This window comes from Engystomops pustulosus, unplaced genomic scaffold, assembly GCF_040894005.1.
Source record: "Engystomops pustulosus unplaced genomic scaffold, aEngPut4.maternal MAT_SCAFFOLD_247, whole genome shotgun sequence".
Lineage (NCBI taxonomy): Eukaryota > Metazoa > Chordata > Amphibia > Anura > Leptodactylidae > Engystomops > Engystomops pustulosus.
This window is the reverse complement of record NW_027285126.1, coordinates 58,482-82,975: the sequence shown is the minus strand read 5'-3', so window position 1 is coordinate 82,975 and position 24,494 is coordinate 58,482. Positions and strand designations below refer to the sequence as shown.

Genomic DNA, 24,494 nt, shown 5'->3' with positions numbered 1-24,494 from the left:
TGTGTCACCCCTCATCCTCATAGACTGTAAGCTCTTGTGTCCCCCCTTATCCTCATAGACTGTAAGCTCTTGTGTCACCCCCTCATCCTCATAGACTGTAAGCTCTTGTGTCACCCCCTCATCCTCATAGACTGTAAGCTCTTGTGTCCCCCTCATCCTCATAGACTGTAAGCTCTTGTGTCACCCCCTCATTCTCATATACTGTAAGCTCTTGTGTCACCCCCTCATCCTCATAGACTGTAAGCTCTTGTGTCACCCCTCATCCTCATAGACTGTAAGCTCTTGTGTCCTCCCCTCATCCTCATAGACTGTAAGCTCTTGTGTCACCCCCTCATCCTCATAGACTGTAAGCTCTTGTGTCACCCCCTCATCCTCATAGACTGTAAGCTCTTGTGTCACCCCCTCATCCTCATAGACTGTAAGCTCTTGTGTCACCCCCTCATCCTCATAGACTGTAAGCTCTTGTGTCACCCCCTCATTCTCATAGACTGTAAGCTCTTGTGTCACCCCCTCATCCTCATAGACTGTAAGCTCTTGTGTCCTCCCCTCATCCTCATAGACTGTAAGCTCTTGTGTCACCCCCTCATCCTCATAGACTGTAAGCTCTTGTGTCACCCCCTCATCCTCATAGACTGTAAGCTCTTGTGTCACCCCCTCATCCTCATAGACTGTAAGCTCTTGTGTCCCCCTCATCCTCATAGACTGTAAGCTCTTGTGTCACCCCCTCATCCTTATAGACTGTAAGCTCTTGTGTCCCCCTCATCCTCATAGTCTGTAAGCTCTTGTGTCACCCCCTCATCCTCATAGACTGTAAGCTCTTGTGTCTCTCCTCATCCTCATAGACTGTAAGCTCTTGTGTCACCCCCTCATCCTCATAGACTGTAAGCTCTTGTGTCCTCCCCTCATCCTCATAGACTGTAAGCTCTTGTGTCACCCCCTCATCCTCATAGACTGTAAGCTCTTGTGTCACCCCCTCATCCTCATAGACTGTAAGCTCTTGTGTCACCCCCTCATCCTCATAGACTGTAAGCTCTTGTGTCCCCCTCATCCTCATAGACTGTAAGCTCTTGTGTCACCCCCTCATCCTTATAGACTGTAAGCTCTTGTGTCCCCCTCATCCTCATAGTCTGTAAGCTCTTGTGTCACCCCCTCATCCTCATAGACTGTAAGCTCTTGTGTCTCTCCTCATCCTCATAGACTGTAAGCTCTTGTGTCACCCCCTCATCCTCATAGACTGTAAGCTCTTGTGTCACCTCCTCATCCTCATAGACTGTAAGCTCTTGTGTCACCCCCTCATCCTCATAGACTGTAAGCTCTTGTGTCACCCCTCATCCTCATAGACTGTAAGCTCTTGTGTCCCCCTCATCCTCATAGACTGTAAGCTCTTGTGTCCCCCTCATCCTCATAGACTGTAAGCTCTTGTGTCACCCCCTCATCCTCATAGACTGTAAGCTCTTGTGTCACCCCCTCATCCTCATAGACTGTAAGCTCTTGTGTCCTCCCCTCATCCTCATAGACTGTAAGCTCTTGTGTCACCCCCTCATCCTCATAGACTGTAAGCTCTTGTGTCCCCCTCATCCTCATAGACTGTAAGCTCTTGTGTCACCCCCTCATTCTCATAGACTGTAAGCTCTTGTGTCACCCCCTCATCCTCATAGACTGTAAGCTCTTGTGTCACCCCCTCATCCTCATGGACTGTAAGCTCTTGTGTCCTCCCCTCATCCTCATAGGCTGTAAGCTCTTGTGTCACCCCCTCATCCTCATAGACTGTAAGCTCTTGTGTCCCCCCTCATCCTCATAGACTGTAAGCTCTTGTGTCACCCCCTCATCCTTATAGACTGTAAGCTCTTGTGTCACCCCCTCATCCTCATGGACTGTAAGCTCTTGTGTCCTCCCCTCATCCTCATAGGCTGTAAGCTCTTGTGTCACCCCCTCATCCTCATAGACTGTAAGCTCTTGTGTCCCCCCTCATCCTCATAGACTGTAAGCTCTTGTGTCACCCCCTCATCCTCATAGACTGTAAGCTCTTGTGTCCCCCTCATTCTCATAGACTGTAAGCTCTTGTGTCACCCCCTCATCCTCATAGACTGTAAGCTCTTGTGTCACCCCCTCATCCTCATAGACTGTAAGCTCTTGTGTCTCTCCTCATCCTCATAGACTGTAAGCTCTTGTGTCCTCCCCTCATCCTCATGTAAAGATTATTATTATAATGCCACAGGCTGAGAGTTCAGCATTGAAAACCGAGCTGGAACGTGAGCGCCGAGCGATGGAGAGGGCAATGACCAAAGTACAGGATCGAGAGCGCGACAGCAAGAGGCTCCTACCACAAGTACAGGCACTGCAGGTACAGAGCGCAGCTCTGGGGTATAATCCAGCAGAGTAGTGAGTGCAGCTCTGGGGTATAATCCAGCAGAGTAGTGAGTGCAGCTCTGGGGTATAATCCAGCAGAGTAGTGAGTGCAGCTCTGGGGTATAATCCAGCAGAGTAGTGAGTGCAGCTCTGGGGTATAATCCAGCAGAGTAGTGAGAGCAGCTCTGGGGTATAATCCAGCAGAATAGTGAGTGCAGCTCTGGGGTATAATCCAGCAGAGTAGTGAGAGCAGCTCTGGGGTATAATCCAGCAGAGTTGTGAGTGCAGCTCTGGGGTATAATCCAGCAGAGTAGTGAGTGCAGCTCTGGGGTATAATCCAGCAGAATAGTGAGAGCAGCTCTGGGGTATAATCCAGCAGAGTTGTGAGTGCAGCTCTGGGGTATAATCCAGCAGAATAGTGAGTGCAGCTCTGGGGTATAATCCAGCAGAGTAGTGAGTGCAGCTCTGGGGTATAATCCAGCAGAATAGTGAGTGCAGCTCTGGGGTATAATCCAGCAGAGTAGTGAGTTCAGCTCTGGGGTATAATCCAGCAGAGTAGTGAGTTCAGCTCTGGGGTATAATCCAGCAGAGTAGTGAGTGCAGCTCTGGGGTATACTCCAGCAGAGTAGTGAGTGCAGCTCTCGGGTATAACACAGCAGAGTTGTGAGTGCAGCTCTGGGGTATAACACAGCAGAGTAGTGAGTGCAGCTCTGGGGTATAATCCAGCAGAATAGTGAGTGCAGCTCTGGGGTATAATCCAGCAGAGTAGTGAGTGCAGCTCTGGGGTATAATCCATCAGAGTAGTGAGTGCAGCTCTGGGGTATAATCCATCAGAGTAGTGAGTGCAGCTCTGGGGTATAATCCATCAGAGTAGTGAGTGCAGCTCTGGGGTATAATCCATCAGAGTAGTGAGTGCAGCTCTGGGGTATAATCCAGCAGAGTAGTGAGTGCAGCTCTGGGGTATAATCCAGCAGAGTAGTGAGTGCAGCTCTGGGGTATAATCCAGCAGAGTAGTGAGTGCAGCTCTGGGGTATAATCCAGCAGAATAGTGAGTGCAGCTCTGGGGTATAATCCAGCAGAGTAGTGAGTGCAGCTCTGGGGTATAATCCAGCAGAGTAGTGAGTGCAGCTCTGGGGTATAATCCAGCAGAGTAGTGAGTGCACCTCTGGGGTATAATCCAGCCGAATAGTGAGTGCAGCTCTGGGGTATAATCCAGCCGAATAGTGAGTGCAGCTCTGGGGTATAATCCAGCAGAGTTGTGAGTGCAGCTCTGGGGTATAATCCGGCAGAGTTGTGAGTGCAGCTCTGGGGTATAATCCGGCAGAGTAGTGAGTGCAGCTCTGGGGTATAATCCAGCAGAGTAGTGAGTTCAGCTCTGGGGTATAATCCAGCAGAGTAGTGAGTGCAGCTCTGGGGTATAATCCAGCAGAGTAGTGAGAGCAGCTCTGGGGTATAATCCAGCAGAATAGTGAGAGCAGCTCTGGGGTATAATCCAGCAGAATAGTGAGTGCAGCTCTGGGGTATAATCCAGCAGAGTTGTGAGTGCAGCTCTGGGGTATAATCCGGCAGAGTAGTGAGTGCAGCTCTAGGGTATAATCCAGCAGAGTAGTGAGTGCACCTCTGGGGTATAATCCAGCCGAATAGTGAGTGCAGCTCTGGGGTATAATCCAGCCGAATAGTGAGTGCAGCTCTGGGGTATAATCCAGCAGAGTTGTGAGTGCAGCTCTGGGGTATAATCCGGCAGAGTAGTGAGTGCAGCTCTGGGGTATAATCCGGCAGAGTAGTGAGTGCAGCTCTGGGGTATAATCCAGCAGAGTAGTGAGTTCAGCTCTGGGGTATAATCCAGCAGAGTAGTGAGTGCAGCTCTGGGGTATAATCCAGCAGAGTAGTGAGAGCAGCTCTGGGGTATAATCCAGCAGAATAGTGAGAGCAGCTCTGGGGTATAATCCAGCAGAATAGTGAGTGCAGCTCTGGGGTATAATCCAGCAGAGTTGTGAGTGCAGCTCTGGGGTATAATCCGGCAGAGTAGTGAGTGCAGCTCTGGGGTATAATCCGGCAGAGTAGTGAGTTCAGCTCTGGGGTATAATCCAGCAGAGTAGTGAGTTCAGCTCTGGGGTATAATCCAGCAGAGTAGTGAGTGCAGCTCTGGGGTATAATCCAGCAGAGTAGTGAGAGCAGCTCTGGGGTATAATCCAGCAGAATAGTGAGAGCAGCTCTGGGGTATAATCCAGCAGAATAGTGAGAGCAGCTCTGGGGTATAATCCAGCAGAATAGTGAGTGCAGCTCTGGGGTATAATCCAGCAGAGTTGTGAGTGCAGCTCTGGGGTATAATCCGGCAGAGTAGTGAGTGCAGCTCTGGGGTATAATCCAGCAGAGTAGTGAGTGCAGCTCTGGGGTATAATCCGGCAGAGTAGTGAGTGCAGTTCTGGGGTATAATCCGGCAGAGTAGTGAGTGCAGCTCTGGGGTATAATCCAGCCGAATAGTGAGTGCAGCTCTGGGGTATAATCCAGCCGAATAGTGAGTGCAGCTCTGGGGTATAATCCAGCAGAGTTGTGAGTGCAGCTCTGGGGTATAATCCGGCAGAGTAGTGAGTGCAGCTCTGGGGTATAATCCGGCAGAGTAGTGAGTGCAGCTCTGGGGTATAATCCAGCAGAGTAGTGAGTTCAGCTCTGGGGTATAATCCAGCAGAGTAGTGAGTGCAGCTCTGGGGTATAATCCAGCAGAGTAGTGAGAGCAGCTCTGGGGTATAATCCAGCAGAATAGTGAGAGCAGCTCTGGGGTATAATCCAGCAGAATAGTGAGTGCAGCTCTGGGGTATAATCCAGCAGAGTTGTGAGTGCAGCTCTGGGGTATAATCCGGCAGAGTAGTGAGTGCAGCTCTGGGGTATAATCCGGCAGAGTAGTGAGTGCAGCTCTGGGGTATAATCCAGCAGAGTAGTGAGTTCAGCTCTGGGGTATAATCCAGCAGAGTAGTGAGTGCAGCTCTGGGGTATAATCCAGCAGAGTAGTGAGAGCAGCTCTGGGGTATAATCCAGCAGAATAGTGAGAGCAGCTCTGGGGTATAATCCAGCAGAATAGTGAGTGCAGCTCTGGGGTATAATCCAGCAGAGTTGTGAGTGCAGCTCTGGGGTATAATCCGGCAGAGTAGTGAGTGCAGCTCTGGGGTATAATCCGGCAGAGTAGTGAGTGCAGCTCTGGGGTATAATCCAGCAGAGTAGTGAGTTCAGCTCTGGGGTATAATCCAGCAGAGTAGTGAGTGCAGCTCTGGGGTATAATCCAGCAGAGTAGTGAGAGCAGCTCTGGGGTATAATCCAGCAGAATAGTGAGAGCAGCTCTGGGGTATAATCCAGCAGAATAGTGAGAGCAGCTCTGGGGTATAATCCAGCAGAATAGTGAGTGCAGCTCTGGGGTATAATCCAGCAGAGTTGTGAGTGCAGCTCTGGGGTATAATCCGGCAGAGTAGTGAGTGCAGCTCTGGGGTATAATCCAGCAGAGTAGTGAGTGCAGCTCTGGGGTATAATCCGGCAGAGTAGTGAGTGCAGTTCTGGGGTATAATCCGGCAGAGTAGTGAGTGCAGCTCTGGGGTATAATCCGGCAGAGTAGTGAGTGCAGCTCTGGGGTATAATCCGGCAGAGTAGTGAGTGCAGCTCTGGGGTATAATCCAGCAGAGTAGTGAGTGCAGCTCTGGGGTATAATCCAGCAGAGTAGTGAGTGCAGCTCTGGGGTATAATCCGGCAGAGTAGTGAGTGCAGCTCTGGGGTATAATCCAGCAGAGTAGTGAGTTCAGCTCTGGGGTATAATCCAGCAGAGTAGTGAGTGCAGCTCTGGGGTATAATCCAGCAGAGTAGTGAGAGCAGCTCTGGGGTATAATCCAGCAGAATAGTGAGAGCAGCTCTGGGGTATAATCCAGCAGAATAGTGAGTGCAGCTCTGGGGTATAATCCAGCAGAGTAGTGAGTGCAGCTCTGGGGTATAATCCGGCAGAGTAGTGAGTGCAGCTCTGGGGTATAATCCAGCAGAGTAGTGAGTTCAGCTCTGGGGTATAATCCAGCAGAGTAGTGAGTGCAGCTCTGGGGTATAATCCAGCAGAGTAGTGAGAGCAGCTCTGGGGTATAATCCAGCAGAATAGTGAGAGCAGCTCTGGGGTATAATCCAGCAGAATAGTGAGTGCAGCTCTGGGGTATAATCCAGCAGAGTTGTGAGTGCAGCTCTGGGGTATAATCCGGCAGAGTAGTGAGTGCAGCTCTGGGGTATAATCCAGCAGAGTTGTGAGTGCAGCTCTGGGGTATAATCCGGCAGAGTAGTGAGTGCAGCTCTGGGGTATAATCCAGCAGAGTAGTGAGTTCAGCTCTGGGGTATAATCCAGCAGAGTAGTGAGTGCAGCTCTGGGGTATAATCCAGCAGAGTAGTGAGAGCAGCTCTGGGGTATAATCCAGCAGAATAGTGAGAGCAGCTCTGGGGTATAATCCAGCAGAATAGTGAGAGCAGCTCTGGGGTATAATCCAGCAGAATAGTGAGTGCAGCTCTGGGGTATAATCCAGCAGAGTTGTGAGTGCAGCTCTGGGGTATAATCCGGCAGAGTAGTGAGTGCAGCTCTGGGGTATAATCCAGCAGAGTAGTGAGTGCAGCTCTGGGGTATAATCCGGCAGAGTAGTGAGTGCAGTTCTGGGGTATAATCCGGCAGAGTAGTGAGTGCAGCTCTGGGGTATAATCCAGCAGAGTAGTGAGTGCAGCTCTGGGGTATAATCCGGCAGAGTAGTGAGTGCAGCTCTGGGGTATAATCCAGCAGAGTAGTGAGTGCAGCTCTGGGGTATAATCCAGCAGAGTAGTGAGTGCAGCTCTGGGGTATAATCCGGCAGAGTAGTGAGTGCAGCTCTGGGGTATAATAATGATGTGTGTCTTTCAGGAGGAGAATGGTTCCCTGAAGCTGCAGGTGGGGTCTCTGGGGGCTCGGCTTTGTGATGCTGTGAATAATTTGGTGCATCCAGAGCAGATCATTGCCCGAGTGTCGGACCTGAAGAGGAAGCTGCAGGCAGGAGCCGGGGAGGTCCGGTACGAGCGCAGTACATGACGAGAGATTGGTGGCTAGTGATCTCCCCGCTCCCTCTCTTCCCCCTGGCCCCGCCCCCTGGCCCCGCTCCCTCTCCGCCCCCTGGCCCCGCCCCCTGGCCTCGCTCCCTCTCCGCCCCCTGGCCCCGCTCCCTCTCCGCCCCCTGGCCCCGCTCCCTCTCCGCCCCCTGGCCTCGCTCCCTCTCCGCCCCCTGGCCCCGCTCCCTCTCCGCCCCCTGGCCCCGCTCCCTCTCGGCCCCCTGGCTCCGCTCCCTCTCCGCCCCCTGGCCCCGCTCCCTCTCCGCCCCCTGGCCCCGCTCCCTCTCCGCCCCCTGGCCCCGCTCCCTCTCCGCCCCCTGGCCCCGCTCCCTCTCCGCCCCCTGGCCCCGCTCTCTCTCCGCCCCCTGGTCCCGCTCCCTCTCCGCCCCCTGGCCTCGCTCCCTCTCCGCCCCCTGGCCTCGCTCCCTCTCCGCCCCCTGGTCCCGCTCCCTCTCCGCCCCCTGGCCCCGCTCCCTCTCCGGGCCCCTTTCCCGCTCCCTCTCCGGGCCCCTTTCCCGCTCCCTCTCCGGGCCCCTTCCCCGCTCCCTCTCCGGGCCCCTTCCCCGCTCCCTCTCCGGGCCCCTTCCCCGCTCCCTCTCCTTGCCCCTTCCCCGCTCCCTCTCCGGGCCCCTTCCCCGCTCCCTCTCCGGGCCCCTTCCCCGCTCCCTCTCCGGGCCCCTTCCTGTTTCATGATTGTTTCTGCTTTTCAACAGGTCCTTGGGTCCGTCGGATGTTCTGGGCCAGAACCTTGCGGAGCTGCAGCAACAGGTTCACCAGATGTTGGCCAAGTCAGAAGAGGAGCGCATGGAGGCGCAGGAGCGTGAGAGGCGGCTGCAGGAGGAGGTGGAGGCACTGCAGGAGCGTGAGAGGCGGCTGCAGGAGGAGGTGGAGGCACTGCAGGAGCGTGAGAGGAGGCTGCAGGAGGAGGTGGAGGCACTGCAGGAGCGCGCCCGCCAGGCCCCCCAGGATTATAAGAGGGCGGCTGAGGCCAAGGTGAGTGCAGGAACCTCCTGTCCTGCTCATTCGTTACAGTGTATCCGTCCAGTGCTGCATAATAGACTGTAACAAAACTTCAGCTGTGAGGTTGATGTATCTCACCTCTGCCTGATGGACGTGACGGATGGGGCCGGGTAGCGCCTCCTCGAGTACAGAGAGAATTCCCAGGAGCTCAAGATATGATTATACAATAAATGACAAAGGAAACCGCACAGGACCTTACATGTGTGAGGGATGCTGACTGGTTCCCTTTCCTGTATGCTGTGAGGGGTGCTGACCGGTTCCCTTTCCTGTATGCTGTGAGGGGTGCTGACCGGTTCCCTTTCCTGTATGCTGTGAGGGATGCTGACCGGTTCCCTTTCCTGTATGCTGTGAGGGATGCTGACCGGTTCCCTTTCCTGTATGCTGTGAGGGAACCAGTCAGCATCCCTCACAGCATACAGGAAAGGGAACCGGTCAGCATCCCTCACAGCATACAGGAAAGGGAACCAGTCAGCACCCCTCACAGCATACAGGAAAGGGAACCGGTCAGCACCCCTCACAGCATACAGGAAAGGGAACCAGTCAGCACCCCTCACAGCATACAGGAAAGGGAACCGGTCAGCACCCCTCACAGCATACAGGAAAGGGAACCAGTCAGCACCCCTCACAGCATACAGGAAAGGGAACCGGTCAGCACCCCTCACAGCATACAGGAAAGGGAACCGGTCAGCACCCCTCACAGCATACAGGAAAGGGAACCAGTCAGCACCCCTCACAGCATACAGGAAAGGGAACCAGTCAGCACCCCTCACAGCATACAGGAAAGGGAACCGGTCAGCATCCCTCACAGCATACAGGAAAGGGAACCAGTCAGCACCCCTCACAGCATACAGGAAAGGGAACCAGTCAGCATCCCTCACAGCATACAGGAAAGGGAACCAGTCAGCATCCCTCACAGCATACAGGAAAGGGAACCAGTCAGCATCCCTCACAGCATACAGGAAAGGGAACCAGTCAGCACCCCTCACAGCATACAGGAAAGGGAACCAGTCAGCATCCCTCACAGCATACAGGAAAGGGAACCAGTCAGCATCCCTCACAGCATACAGGAAAGGGAACCAGTCAGCATCCCTCACTGGTTCTCTCTTCTGTAGATGGAGCTGGAGAAGAGGCAGCATGAGGCCACAGCGCGGCAGCTGGAGAATGAGGTTCGGCTGCTGAGTGAGAAGCTGCAGACGATGGATGAGATCCAGGTCCTGGCTGAGCGGCAGCTGCTGGAGGCTGAGGAGGAGCGCGAGAGGCTGCTGGAGGAGCTGCGTGAGCTGGAGGCCGAGGTGCGGTATCACCCCCCTCCCCCCCCCCCCCCGGGGTCCTGTGCAGGAAGAGCGCCGTCCCTTCCCTCCCCCCGGGGTCCTGTGCAGGCAGAGCGCGGTCCCTTCCCTCCCCCCGGGGTCCTGTGCAGGCAGAGCGCGGCCCCTTCCCTCCCCCCAGGGTCCTGTGCAGGCAGAGCGTGGCCCCTCCCCCCCCGGGGTCCTGTGCAGGCAGAGCGCGGTCCCTTCCCTCCCCCCGGGGTCCTGTGCAGGCAGAGCGCGGTCCCTTCCCTCCCCCCGGGGTCCTGTGCAGGCAGAGCGCGGTCCCTTCCCTCCCCCCGGGGTCCTGTGCAGGCAGAGCGCGGCCCCTTCCCTCCCCCCCGGGTCCTGTGCAGGCAGAGCGCGGTCCCTTCCCTCCCCCCCGGGTCCTGTGCAGGCAGAGCGCGGCCCCTTCCCTCCCCTCTGGGGTCCTGTGCAGGCAGAGCGCGGCCCCTACCACCCCCCCCCCGGGTCCTGTGCAGGCAGAGCGGGGCCTACTGACATCTTCTGTGTTGCAGAGGAGAGTGGAGGACTCCCGGGCACAGAAGGATGTCTCCGGCCTGGACCTCCAGCTGAAGGAACTGAAGAAATCAGTAGCCAAATCCGACCTGACGGCCTCCGCCGAACTGACCCGCACCAAGGACCAGCTGCAGGCCCTGCACAGCACCGTGCACCAGATCAACCGAGAGCGGGCCGAGGTACTGCAGCACCGCAACACACCCGGGACACAACCCCCCGGGCCCCATGATAGCTCCTCATGACCAGGACCTCACCCCGGGCCCCATGATAGCTCCTCATGTGCTAAGACCTCACCCCGGGCCCCATGATAGCTCCTCATGTGCTGAGACCTCACCCCGGGGCCCCATGATAGCTCCTCATGTGCTGAGACCTCACCCCGGGCCCCAAGATAGCTCCTCATGTGCTGAGACCTCACCCCGGGGCCCCATGATAGCTCCTCATGTGCTGAGACCTCACCCCGGGCCCCAAGATAGCTCCTCATGTGCTGAGACCTCACCCCGGGCCCCATGATAGCTCCTCATGTGCTGAGACCTCACCCCGGGCCCCATGATAGCTCCTCATGTGCTGAGACCTCACCCCGGGCCCCATGATAGCTCCTCATGTCCGAGACCTCACCCGGGGGGCCCCATGATAGCTCCTCATGTGCTGAGACCTCACCCCGGGCCCCATGATAGCTCCTCATGTGCTGAGACCTCACCCCGGGCCCCAAGATAGCTCCTCATGTGCTGAGACCTCACCCCGGGCCCCATGATAGCTCCTCATGTGCTGAGACCTCACCCCGGGCCCCATGATAGCTCCTCATGTGCTGAGACCTCACCCCGGGCCCCATGATAGCTCCTCATGTCCGAGACCTCACCCGGGGGGCCCCATGATAGCTCCTCATGTGCTGAGACCTCACCCCGGGCCCCATGATAGCTCCTCATGTGCTGAGACCTCACCCCGGGCCCCATGATAGCTCCTCATGTGCTGAGACCTCACCCCGGGCCCCATGATAGCTCCTCATGTGCTGAGACCTCACCCCGGGGGCCCCATGATAGCTCCTCATGTGCTGAGACCTCACCCCGGGCCCCATGATAGCTCCTCATGTGCTGAGACCTCACCCCGGGCCCCATGATAGCTCCTCATGTCTGAGACCTCACCCCGGGCCCCATGATAGCTCCTCATGTGCTGAGACCTCACCCCGGGCCCCATGATAGCTCCTCATGTGCTGAGACCTCACCCCGGGCCCCATTATAGCTCCTCATGTGCTGAGACCTCACCCCGGGCCCCATGATAGCTCCTCATGTGCTGGGACCTCACCCCGGGGGCCCCATGATAGCTCCTCATGTGCTGAGACCTCACCCCGGGCCCCATGATAGCTCCTCATGTGCTGAGACCTCACCCCGGGCCCCATGATAGCTCCTCATGTGCTGAGACCTCACCCCGGGCCCCATGATAGCTCCTCATGACCAGGACCTCACCCCGGGCCCCATGATAGCTCCTCATGTGCTAAGACCTCACCCCGGGCCCCAAGATAGCTCCTCATGTGCTGAGACCTCACCCCGGGCCCCATGATAGCTCCTCATGTCCGAGACCTCACCCCGGGCCCCATGATAGCTCCTCATGTGCTGAGACCTCACCCCGGGCCCCATGATAGCTCCTCATGTCCGAGACCTCACCCCGGGCCCCATGATAGCTCCTCATGTGCTGAGACCTCACCCCGGGCCCCATGATAGCTCCTCATGTGCTGAGACCTCACCCCGGGCCCCATTATAGCTCCTCATGTGCTGAGACCTCACCCCGGGCCCCATTATAGCTCCTCATGTGCTGAGACCTCACCCCGGGGGCCCCATGATAGCTCCTCATGTGCTGAGACCTCACCCCGGGGGCCCCATTATAGCTCCTCATGTGCTGAGACCTCACCCCGGGGGCCCCATGATAGCTCCTCATGTGCTGAGACCTCACCCCGGGCCCCATGATAGCTCCTCATGTGCTGAGACCTCACCCGGGGGGCCCCATGATAGCTCCTCATGTGCTGAGACCTCACCCCGGGCCCCATGATAGCTCCTCATGTGCTGAGACCTCACCCCGGGCCCCATGATAGCTCCTCATGTGCTGAGACCTCACCCCGGGCCCCATGATAGCTCCTCATGTGCTGAGACCTCACCCCGGGCCCCATGATAGCTCCTCATGTGCTGAGACCTGGTCCATATAACTGGTCCTGATGTTTGATTGTTTTTTAGGAGAAGCAGGAAGTGGAGAACTACAACTCCCAGGCTGCCCGGGCCGCTCGTGACCTCGCCAAAGCTGAAGCAGAGATAGAACTTCTCCAGGACCTGCTGCACGACAAGGAGAAACAGGTGCAATCTCATAGGGCCACTGCACAGGGGCCACCCCAGCACTAGGGGTTATTGTAGGGAGGCTGAGTCCTGGATTATACTTGATGTGTGTTACATACTTGTTTACAGCTTCAGCTTTGTCACAGTTGCAGGAAGAGCTGCAGACCGGACTCTCTGTATCCAACTCCCAGCAGCTGAATCACACTCTGCAGGAACAGAGGGCACAGGTGGAACGGCTGAAGCACCTGCTGGAGCACACGAGATCTGGTAAGACCCTCATCCTGGGACGTGGGGGGTAAGACCTGGAGATGAAAACTTTCCCGAGTCACTTTGCATCCTGTGTGATCCCTCCTTTCCATGATGTGACATTTCCCGGGTCCCAGGATCACTTTGCATCCTCTGTATTCCTCCTTTCCATGATGTGACATTTCCCGGGTCCCAGGATCACTTTGCATCCTCTGTGATCCCTCCTTTCCATGATGTGACATTTCCCGGGTCCTAGGATCACTTTGCATCCTCTGTTATTCCTCCTTTCCATGATGTGACATTTCCCGGGTCCCAGGATCACTTTGCATCCTCTGTGATCCCTCCTTTCCATGATGTGACATTTCCCGGGTCCCAGGATCACTTTGCATCCTCTGTTATTCCTCCTTTCCATGATGTGACATTTCCCGGGTCCCAGGATCACTTTGCATCCTCTGTGATCCCTCCTTTCCATGATGTGACATTTCCCGGGTCCCAGGATCACTTTGCATCCTCTGTTATTCCTCCTTTCCATGATGTGACATTTCCCGGGTCCCAGGATCACTTTGCATCCTCTGTTATTCCTCCTTTCCATGATGTGACATTTCCCGGGTCCCAGGATCACTTTGCATCCTCTGTTATTCCTCCTTTCCATGATGTGACATTTCCCGGGTCCCAGGATCACTTTGCATCCTCTGTTATTCCTCCTTTCCATGATGTGACATTTCCCGGGTCCCAGGATCACTTTGCATCCTCTGTGATCCCTCCTTTCCATGATGTGACATTTCCCGGGTCCCAGGATCACTTTGCATCCTCTGTGATCCCTCCTTTCCATGATGTGACATTTCCCGGGTCCCAGGATCACTTTGCATCCTCTGTGATCCCTCCTTTCCATGTTGTGACATTTCCCGGGTCCCAGGATCACTTTGCATCCTCTGTTATTCCTCCTTTCCATGATGTGACATATCCCGGGTCCCAGGATCACTTTGCATCCTCTGTATTCCTCCTTTCCATGATGTGACATTTCCCGGGTCCCAGGATCACTTTGCATCCTCTGTTATCCCTCCTTTCCATGATGTGACATTTCCCGGGTCCCAGGATCACTTTGCATCCTCTGTATTCCTCCTTTCCATGATGTGACATTTCCCGGGTCCCAGGATCACTTTGCATCCTCTGTGATCCCTCCTTTCCATGATGTGACATTTCCCGGGTCCCAGGATCACTTTGCATCCTCTGTGATCCCTCCTTTCCATGATGTGACATTTCCCGGGTCCCAGGATCACTTTGCATCCTCTGTATTCCTCCTTTCCATGATGTGACATTTCCCGGGTCCCAGGATCACTTTGCATCCTCTGTATTCCTCCTTTCCATGATGTGACATTTCCCGGGTCCCAGGATCACTTTGCATCCTCTGTGATCCCTCCTTTCCATGATGTGACATTTCCCGGGTCCCAGGATCACTTTGCATCCTCTGTGATCCCTCCTTTCCATGTTGTGACATTTCCCGGGTCCCAGGATCACTTTGTATCCTGTGTGATCCCTCCTTTCCATGATGTGACATTTCCCAGGTCCCAGGATCACTTTGTATCCTGTGTGATCCCTCCTTTCCATGATGTGACATTTCCCGGGTCCCAGGATCACTTTGCATCCTCTGTATTCCTCCTTTCCATGATGTGACATTTCCCGGGTCCTAGGATCACTTTGCATCCTCTGTTATTCCTCCTTTCCATGATGTGACATTTCCCGGGTCCCAGGATCACTTTGCATCCTCTGTTATTCCTCCTTTCCATGATGTGACATTTCCCGGGTCCTAGGATCACTTTGCATCCTCTGTTATTCCTCCTTTCCATGATGTGACATTTCCCGGGTCCTAGGATCACTTTGCATCCTCTGTATTCCTCCTTTCCATGATGTGACATTTCCCGGGTCCCAGGATCACTTTGCATCCTCTGTATTCCTCCTTTCCATGATGTGACATTTCCCGGGTCCCAGGATCACTTTGCATCCTCTGTGATCCCTCCTTTCCATGATGTGACATTTCCCGGGTCCCAGGATCACTTTGCATCCTCTGTTATTCCTCCTTTCCATGATGTGACATTTCCCGGGTCCCAGGATCACTTTGCATCCTCTGTGATTCCTCCTTTCCATGATGTGACATTTCCCGGGTCCCAGGATCACTCTGTGAACACCCCATGATGTCCCCTATGATTGTGGGGTTCATGTCTCCCCCTTGTAGATAACGCTGTGGAGATGGAGGATCTTCTGGATGAGATTGAATCTCTGAGACGAGCGCTGAGGAATCAGAGCGACTACATCAGCAGCGCGGCCGATCCCTCCCGGAGGATCCGTTACTGGTGTTACCCCCCGCCGCCCTCTAGCGTGAGTAACACATGATACACATAGGAGGCGCCCCTGTATTACCCGGGACAGGCGGGCGCCCCTGTATTACCCGGGGACAGGTGGGCGCCCCTGTATTACCCGGGGACAGGTGGGCGCCCCTGTATTACCCGGGACAGGCGGGCGCCCCTGTATTACCCGGGACAGGCGGGCGCCCCTGTATTACCCGGGGACAGGCGGGCGCCCCTGTATTACCCGGGGACAGGCGGACGTCCCTGTATTACCCGGGGACAGGCGGACGCCCCTGCATTACCCGGGACAGGCGGGCGCCCCTGTATTACCCGGGGACAGGCGGGCGCCCCTGTATTACCCAGGACAGGCGAACGCCCCTGTATTACCCGGGGACAGGCGGGCGCCCCTGTATTACCCGGGACAGGCGGGCGCCCCTGTATTACCCGGGACAGGCGGGCGCCCCTGTATTACCCGGGGACAGGCGGGCGCCCCTGTATTACCCGGGACAGGCGGGCGCCCCTGTATTACCCGGGACAGGCGGGCGCCCCTGTATTACCCGGGACAGGCGGGCGCCCCTGTATTACCCGGGACAGGCGGGCGCCCCTGTATTACCCGGGACAGGCGGGCGCCCCTGTATTACCCGGGACAGGCGGGCGCCCCCTGTATTACCCGGGACAGGCGGGCGCCCCTGTATTACCCGGGGACAGGCGGGCGCCCCTGTATTACCCGGGGACAGGCGGACGCCCCTGTATTACCCGGGACAGGCGGGCGCCCCTGTATTACCCGGGACAGGCGGGCGCCCCCTGTATTACCCGGGACAGGCGGGCGCCCCTGTATTACCCGGGGACAGGCGGGCGCCCCTGTATTACCCGGGGACAGGCGGACGCCCCTGTATTACCCGGGGGACAGACGGACGCCCCTGTATTACCCAGGACAGGCGAACGCCCCTGTATTACCCGGGGACAGGCGGGCGCCCCTGTATTACCCAGGACAGGCGAACGCCCCTGTATTACCCAGGACAGGCGGGCGCCCCTGTATTACCCAGGACAGGCGGGCGCCCCTGTATTACCCAGGACAGGCGGGCGCCCCTGTATTACCCAGGACAGGCGGGCGCCCCTGTATTACCCGGGACAGGCGGGCGCCCCTGTATTACCCGGGGACAGGCGGACGCCCCTGTATTACCCGGGGGACAGACGGACGCCCCTGTATTACCCAGGACAGGCGAACGCCCCTGTATTACCCGGGACAGGCGGGCGCCCCTGTATTACCCGGGACAGGCGGGCGCCCCTGTATTACCCGGGACAGGCGGGCGCCCCTGTATTACCCGGGGACAGGCGGGCGCCCCTGTATTACCCAGGACAGGCGGGCGCCCCTGTATTACCCGGGGACAGGCGGACGCCCCTGTATTACCCGGGGACAGGCGGGCGCCCCTGTATTACCCGGGACAGGCGGGCGCCCCTGTATTACCCGGGACAGGCGGGCGCCCCTGTATTACCCGGGACAGGCGGGCGCCCCTGCATTACCCGGGACAGGCGGGCGCCCCTGTATTACCCGGGGACAGGCGGGCGCCCCTGTATTACCCAGGACAGGCGAACGCCCCTGTATTACCCGGGGACAGGCGGGCGCCCCTGTATTACCCGGGACAGGCGGGCGCCCCTGTATTACCCGGGACAGGCGGGCGCCCCTGTATTACCCGGGGACAGGCGGGCGCCCCTGTATTACCCGGGACAGGCGGGCGCCCCTGTATTACCCGGGACAGGCGGGCGCCCCTGTATTACCCGGGACAGGCGGGCGCCCCTGTATTACCCGGGACAGGCGGGCGCCCCTGTATTACCCGGGACAGGCGGGCGCCCCTGTATTACCCGGGACAGGCGGGCGCCCCCTGTATTACCCGGGACAGGCGGGCGCCCCTGTATTACCCGGGGACAGGCGGGCGCCCCTGTATTACCCGGGGACAGGCGGACGCCCCTGTATTACCCGGGACAGGCGGGCGCCCCTGTATTACCCGGGACAGGCGGGCGCCCCCTGTATTACCCGGGACAGGCGGGCGCCCCTGTATTACCCGGGGACAGGCGGGCGCCCCTGTATTACCCGGGGACAGGCGGACGCCCCTGTATTACCCGGGGGACAGACGGACGCCCCTGTATTACCCAGGACAGGCGAACGCCCCTGTATTACCCAGGACAGGCGGGCGCCCCTGTATTACCCGGGGACAGGCGGGCGCCCCTGTATTACCCAGGACAGGCGAACGCCCCTGTATTACCCAGGACAGGCGGGCGCCCCTGTATTACCCAGGACAGGCGGGCGCCCCTGTATTACCCAGGACAGGCGGGCGCCCCTGTATTACCCAGGACAGGCGGGCGCCCCTGTATTACCCGGGACAGGCGGGCGCCCCTGTATTACCCGGGGACAGGCGGACGCCCCTGTATTACCCGGGGGACAGACGGACGCCCCTGTATTACCCAGGACAGGCGAACGCCCCTGTATTACCCGGGACAGGCGGGCGCCCCTGTATTACCCGGGACAGGCGGGCGCCCCTGTATTACCCGGGACAGGCGGGCGCCCCTGTATTACCCGGGGACAGGCGGGCGCCCCTGTATTACCCAGGACAGGCGGGCGCCCCTGTATTACCCGGGGACAGGCGGACGCCCCTGTATTACCCGGGGACAGGCGGGCGCCCCTGTATTACCCGGGGACAGGCGGACGCCCCTGTATTACCCGGGACAGTCGAACGCCCCTGTATTACCCGGGGACAGGCGGACGCCCCTGCATTACCCGGGGACAGGCGGGCGCCCCTGTATTACCCGGGGACAGGCGGACGCCCCTGTATTACCCGGGACAGTCGAACGCCCCTGTATTACCCGGGGACAGGCGGGCGCCCCTGTATTACCCGGGACAGGCGGGCGCCCCTGCATTACCCGGGGACAGACGGACGCCCCCTGTATTACCCGGGGACAGGCGAACGCCCCTGTATTACCCGGGGACAGGCGGGCGCCCCTGTATTACCCAGGACAGGCGGGCGCCCCTGTATTACCCAGGACAGGCGGACGCCCCTGTATTACCCAGGACAGGCGGGCGCCCCTGTATTACCCGGGGACAGGCGGACGCCCCTGTATTACCCGGGGACAGGCGGACGCCCCTGTATTACCCGGGGACAGACGGGCGCCCCTGTATTACCCGGGGACAGATGGGCGCCCCCTGTATTACCCGGGGACAGATGGGCGCCCCCTGTATTACCCGGGGACAGGCGGACGCCCCTGCATTACCCGGGACAGGCGGGCGCCCCTGTATTACCCGGGGACAGGCGGACGCCCCTGTATTACCCGGGGACAGATGGGCGCCCCCTGTATTACCCGGGGACAGATGGGTGCCCCCTGTATTACCCGGGGACAGGCGGACGCCCCTGCATTACCCGGGACAGGCGGGCGCCCCTGTATTACCCGGGGACAGATGGGCGCCCCCTGTATTACCCGGGGACAGGCGAACGCCCCTGTATTACCCGGGGACAGGCGGGCGCCCCTGTATTACCCGGGGACAGGCGGACGCCCCTGTATTACCCGGGGACAGGCGGGCGCCCCTGTATTACCCGGGGACAGGCGGGCGCCCCTGTATTACCCGGGGACAGGCGGACGCCCCTGTATTACCCGGGACAGTCGAACGCCCCTGTATTACCCGGGGACAGACGGACGCCCCTGCATTACCCGGGGACAGGCGGGCGCCCCTGTATTACCCGGGGACAGGCGGACGCCCCTGTATTACCCGGGACAGTCGAACGCCCCTGTATTACCCGGGGACAGGCGGACGCCCCTGTATTACCCGGGACAGTCGAACGCCCCTGTATTACCCGGGGACAGGCGGGCGCCCCTGTATTACCCGGGACAGGCGGGCGCCCCTGCATTACCCGGGGACAGACGGACGCCCCCTGTATTACCCGGGGACAGGCGAACGCCCCTGTATTACCCGGGGACAGGCGGGCGCCCCTGTATTACCCAGGACAGGCGGGCGCCCCTGTATTACCCAGGACAGGCGGACGCCCCTGTATTACCCAGGACAGGCGGGCGCCCCTGTATTACCCGGGGACAGGCGGACGCCCCTGTATTACCCGGGGACAGGCGGACGCCCCTGTATTACCCGGGGACAGACGGGCGCCCCTGTATTACCCGGGGACAGATGGGCGCCCCCTGTATTACCCGGGGACAGATGGGCGCCCCCTGTATTACCCGGGGACAGGCGGACGCCCCTGCATTACCCGGGACAGGCGGGCGCCCCTGTATTACCCGGGGACAGGCGGACGCCCCTGTATTACCCGGGGACAGATGGGCGCCCCCTGTATTACCCGGGGACAGATGGGTGCCCCCTGTATTACCCGGGGACAGGCGGACGCCCCTGCATTACCCGGGACAGGCGGGCGCCCCTGTATTACCCGGGGACAGATGGGCGCCCCCTGTATTACCCGGGGACAGGCGAACGCCCCTGTATTACCCGGGGACAGGCGGGCGCCCCTGTATTACCCGGGGACAGGCGGACGCCCCTGCATTACCCGGGGACAGGCGGGCGCCCCTGTATTACCCAGGACCCTGTATCCATACGTACATCTCTTTATTTGGTTGTCAGGCTTCTGCTCATGATTCTGTGAGCACAAAGGATTCTGGGATCAGTTTGCATTCCCCGGCTCGGTGCCCGCACAGGAAGCAGGAGGCGGCTGCTCCCGGAGTCGGGGGGCGTTGCGTGTGTTCCCTGTGCCGTGGTCTTAGGGGTAAGTGCCGCTGTGGGTGGGAGATGCTTTTGGTCCTTCCTCCGGTCTGTGGACTTGTTCACGTGATGCTTCTCTTGGCAGATGACGAGGCTCCGCCCCCTTGTACTCCGCCCCCTTGTCCTCCTCCGGGCTCTGTCATCTATACAGTATTCCCAGATGGATCTCCGGCCCCACCAGGGACTGTCATCTACGGCCCCCCGCCCCCTTCTGCTGGCGGATCACTGGCCGTTATCTATGGACCCCCACCCACGGGTGCCCACCTTGTGTATGGACCCCCACCTCCGCACTTCACCATCCCCATCATCCCTGCTGGAGTCCTCCACTGCAACGTAGCTGCGCACCAGGAGCTGGTAGGTACCGCGGGGGATGGTGCGCCCGCTGTCTGCCGGCCCCCGCTGATCCGTGTATTTCCAGGAACATGAAGTCTCCCGCCTGGAGGACCTCGTCCATCACCTGGAGGACCAGCGGGGGGCGCTGCAGAGGGAGGGCCGGGAGCTGCGAGATGCTGCTAGGAAACGCACACACAGGTAGGTGACACTGTGACGACACCCCAGCCCCTGGCAGTAACCTGCAGCCAGTCTGACCCCCCAAACCTTCGGCAGGGACTTTGTGGAGAGTCTGAAGCTGGAGCTGGAGATGGAGCGCTGCCTCCACCATCACGGGAACATGGAGGACGAGATCTGCTGCCTGGAGGAGACGCTGCTGAGACGCAGAGCCGAGCTGCGGGAGGCCGACCGAGTGCTGGCGCAGGCGCAGGAGAAGGTGCCGCACAATGCACGCTGCAGGGTGACGTGTCGTAGTCTGGACCGCCCCCAGTTCATGCTTTTATTTTCAGACAATGGGGTTGACTGAGAAATACAATGAAACGAAGCAGCAGCTGCGGCAGGCGGAGCGCGATGCGGAGGAGCTGGAGCGCAGGGCGCAGGACACGGCCATCAACCTGGTGAAGGCGGATCAGCAGCTGCGGTAGGTGGACCCCCACTAATAGTGACCAGGGGGTCCGGGGGGCAGTAATCATGTCACCTCTCTCCTCTTACAGGACGCTGCAGAGCATCACATGTGACCTGGAGCAGCAGCGAGCAGCACAGGAGAACGCTCTGCAGAGCATTAACAGCGTCATGGCCGCCAAAGACGCAGAGTATCAGTCACTGACCCAGAAGATGGAAGCCACAGCACAAAGGTGACAGAGCATCTCGCCTGTAGTGTGTGTGGGGTCTCCCTGTCTGCAGAGCGTCTCGCCTGTAGTGTGTGCGGGGTCTCCCTGTCTGCAGAGCGTCTCACCTGTAGTGTGTGCGGGGTCTCCCTGTCTGCAGAGCGTCTCGCCTGTAGTCGTGTGTGGGGTCTCCCTCTCTGCAGAGCGTCTCGCCTGTCGTGTGTGCGGGGTCTCCCTGTCTGCAGAGCGTCTCGCCTGTAGTCGTGTGCGGGGTCTCCCTGTCTGCAGAGCGTCTCGCCTGTAGTGTGTGCGGGGTCTCCCTGTCTGCAGAGCGTCTCGCCTGTAGTGTGTGCGGGGTCTCCCTCTTTGCAGAGCGTCTCGCCTGTAGTGTGTGCGGGGTCTCCCTCTCTGCAGAGCGTCTCGCCTGTAGTCGTGTGTGGGGTCTCCCTGTCTGCAGAGCGTCTCGCCTGTAGTGTGTGCGGGGTCTCCCTGTCTGCAGAGCGTCTCGCCTGTAGTGTGTGCGGGGTCTCCCTCTCTGCAGAGCGTCTCGCCTGTAGTGTGTGCGGGGTCTCCCTGTCCGCAGAGCATCTCGCCTGTAGTGTGTGCGGGGTCTCCCTGTCTGCAGAGCATCTCGCCTGTAGTCGTGTGTGGGGTCTCCCTGTCTGCAGAGCATCTCGTCTGTAGTCGTGTGTGTGGGGTCTCCCTGTCTGCAGAGCATCTCGCCTGTAGTCGTGTGTGCGGGGTCTCCCTGTCTGCAGAGCATCTCGTCTGTAGTCGTGTGTGTGGGGTCTCCCTCTTTGCAGAGCATCTCACCTGTAGTGTGTGCGGGGTCTCCCTCTCTGTAGAGCGTCTCGCCTGTAGTGTGTGCGGGGTCTCCCTGTCCGCAGAGCATCTCGCCTGTAGTGTGTGCGGGGTCTCCCTGTCTGCAGAGCATCTCGCCTGTAGTCGTGTGTGCGGGGTCTCCCTGTCTGCAGAGCGTCTCGCCTGTAGTCGTGTGTGTGTGGGGTCTCCCTCTCTGCAGAGCGTCTCGCCTGTAGTCGTGTGTGGGGTCTCCCTCTCTGCAGAGCGTCTCGCCTATAGTCGTGTGGGGGGTTTCCCTCTCTGCAGAGCGTCTCGCCTATAGTCGTGTGGGGGGTCTCCCTCTCTGCAGAGCGTCTCGCCTATAGTCGTGTGGGGGGTCTCCCTCTCTGCAGAGCGTCTCGCCTATAGTCGTGTGCGGGGTCTCCCTGTCTGCAGAGAGTCTCGTCTGTAGTCGTGTGGGGGGTCTCCCTCTCTGCAGAGCGTCTCGTCTGTAGTCGTGTGTGGGGTCTCCCTCTCTGCAGAGCGTCTCGCCTAAAGTCGTGTGTGGGGTCTCCCTCTCTGCAGAGCGTCTCGCCTAAAGTCGTGTGTGGGGTCTCCCTCTCTGCAGAGCGTCTTGCCTATAGTCGTGTGGGGGGTTTCCCTCTCTGCAGAGCGTCTCGCCTATAGTCGTGTGGGGGGTCTCCCTCTCTGCAGAGCGTCTCGCCTATAGTCGTGTGGGGGGTCTCCCTCTCTGCAGAGCGTCTCGCCTATAGTCGTGTGCGGGGTCTCCCTGTCTGCAGAGCGTCTCGTCTGTAGTCGTGTGGGGGGTCTCCCTCTCTGCAGAGCGTCTCGCCTATAGTCGTGTGGGGGGTTTCCCTCTCTGCAGAGCGTCTCGCCTATAGTCGTGTGGGGGGTCTCCCTCTCTGCAGAGCGTCTCGCCTATAGTCGTGTGGGGGGTCTCCCTCTCTGCAGAGCGTCTCGCCTATAGTCGTGTGCGGGGTCTCCCTGTCTGCAGAGCGTCTCGTCTGTAGTCGTGTGGGGGGTCTCCCTCTCTGCAGAGCGTCTCGTCTGTAGTCGTGTGTGGGGTCTCCCTCTCTGCAGAGCGTCTCGCCTAAAGTCGTGTGTGGGGTCTCCCTCTCTGCAGAGCGTCTCGCCTAAAGTCGTGTGTGGGGTCTCCCTCTCTGCAGAGCGTCTCGCCTATAGTCGTGTGGGGGGTTTCCCTCTCTGCAGAGCGTCTCGCCTATAGTCGTGTGGGGGGTCTCCCTCTCTGCAGAGCGTCTCGCCTATAGTCGTGTGGGGGGTCTCCCTCTCTGCAGAGCGTCTCGCCTATAGTCGTGTGCGGGGTCTCCCTGTCTGCAGAGCGTCTCGTCTGTAGTCGTGTGGGGGGTCTCCCTCTCTGCAGAGCGTCTCGTCTGTAGTCGTGTGTGGGGTCTCCCTCTCTGCAGAGCGTCTCGCCTAAAGTCGTGTGTGGGGTCTCCCTCTCTGCAGAGCGTCTCGCCTAAAGTCGTGTGTGGGGTCTCCCTCTCTGCAGAGCGTCTCGCCTAAAGTCGTGTGTGGGGTCTCCCTCTCTGCAGAGCGTCTCGCCTAAAGTCGTGTGTGGGGTCTCCCTCTCTGCAGAGCGTCTCGCCTAAAGTCGTGTGTGGGGTCTCCCTCTCTGCACAGCGTCTCGCCTGTAGTGTGTGCGGGGTCTCCCTCTCTGCACAGCGTCTCGCCTAAAGTCGTGTGTGGGGTCTCCCTCTCTGCACAGCGTCTCGCCTAAAGTCGTGTGTGGGGTCTCCCTCTCTGCAGAGCGTCTCGCCTAAAGTCGTGTGTGGGGTCTCCCTCTCTGCAGAGCGTCTCGCCTAAAGTCGTGTGTGGGGTCTCCCTCTCTGCAGAGCGTCTCGCCTAAAGTCGTGTGTGGGGTCTCCCTCTCTGCAGAGCGTCTCGCCTAAAGTCGTGTGTGGGGTCTCCCTCTCTGCACAGCGTCTCGCCTGTAGTCGTGTGTGGGGTCTCCCTGTCTGCAGAGCGTCTCGCCTGTAGTGTGTGTGGGGTCTCCCTCTCTGCAGAGCGTCTCACTTGTACTTGTGTTTTCTTTTAGGCTTCAGAAACTTCAGGATGAGATTGTGGTGCTGGAGATGACGGAGGTGGAGCGGCTCCGGGCTGTGGAGGACATGGAAACGCTGGCGCTGGAGCGGCTTCAGTGTCAGGTGAGAGTCCGCTGTGTACATCGCCACTGCCTGTGGTGGCAGCTGGGAGGACACCCTCATCATTGTACCCTCCTCCCCCCAGGAGGAGGCACAGGACCTGCACAGTCACCTGGAGCGGAAGAAGGCGGAGCTGCAGGACCTGCACAGTCACCTGGAGCGGAAGAAGGCGGAGCTGCAGGACCTGCACTGTCACCTGGAGCAGAAGAAGGCGGAGCTGCAGGACCTGCACTGTCACCTGGAGCAGAAGAAGGCGGAGCTGCAGGAGGTGCTGCAGGAGGGAGAGCAGGCTCTGGCCCGCAGGAGGCAGGACATACAAGTAAGTGGAGGCTCCAGCGCTGACCGGGGCCTGGACAGCAGTCACCTCATTGAGGGAGGGGCTGCAGCCTCTCTCCGCTCCACCTCTTTCCTCTTGTAGCTCCACCTCTC

The 24,494-nt window shown here is 59.0% G+C and overlaps 1 protein-coding gene across 7 annotated transcripts in view; it reads left to right on the top strand.

Annotated features, from left to right (window-relative positions):
• LOC140110320 (centriolin-like) overlaps window positions 1-24,494 on the top strand; it is a 137,613-nt gene that overhangs the window by 66,387 nt on the left and 46,732 nt on the right. For 6 of the 7 annotated variants that reach the window (XR_011851419.1, XR_011851420.1, XM_072132163.1 and 3 more), the window contains exons 6-21: window positions 2,219-2,344; window positions 7,256-7,401; window positions 8,151-8,430; window positions 9,570-9,749; window positions 10,283-10,462; window positions 12,506-12,622; window positions 12,748-12,868; window positions 15,081-15,223; window positions 19,808-19,949; window positions 20,031-20,299; window positions 20,364-20,476; window positions 20,552-20,711; window positions 20,785-20,915; window positions 20,989-21,129; window positions 23,960-24,068; window positions 24,151-24,384. Coding sequence is in view for 5 of the 7 variants with exons in the window: in XM_072132163.1 (XP_071988264.1) it covers window positions 2,219-2,344; window positions 7,256-7,401; window positions 8,151-8,430; window positions 9,570-9,749; window positions 10,283-10,462; window positions 12,506-12,622; window positions 12,748-12,868; window positions 15,081-15,223; window positions 19,808-19,949; window positions 20,031-20,299; window positions 20,364-20,476; window positions 20,552-20,711; window positions 20,785-20,915; window positions 20,989-21,129; window positions 23,960-24,068; window positions 24,151-24,384 (2,592 nt within the window). In the remaining 2 variants the exon portion in view is untranslated. The remainder of the gene's footprint in view (window positions 1-2,218; window positions 2,345-7,255; window positions 7,402-8,150; window positions 8,431-9,569; window positions 9,750-10,282; window positions 10,463-12,505; window positions 12,623-12,747; window positions 12,869-15,080; window positions 15,224-19,807; window positions 19,950-20,030; window positions 20,300-20,363; window positions 20,477-20,551; window positions 20,712-20,784; window positions 20,916-20,988; window positions 21,130-23,959; window positions 24,069-24,150; window positions 24,385-24,494) is intronic. The other variant, XM_072132162.1, reaches the window with a different exon arrangement.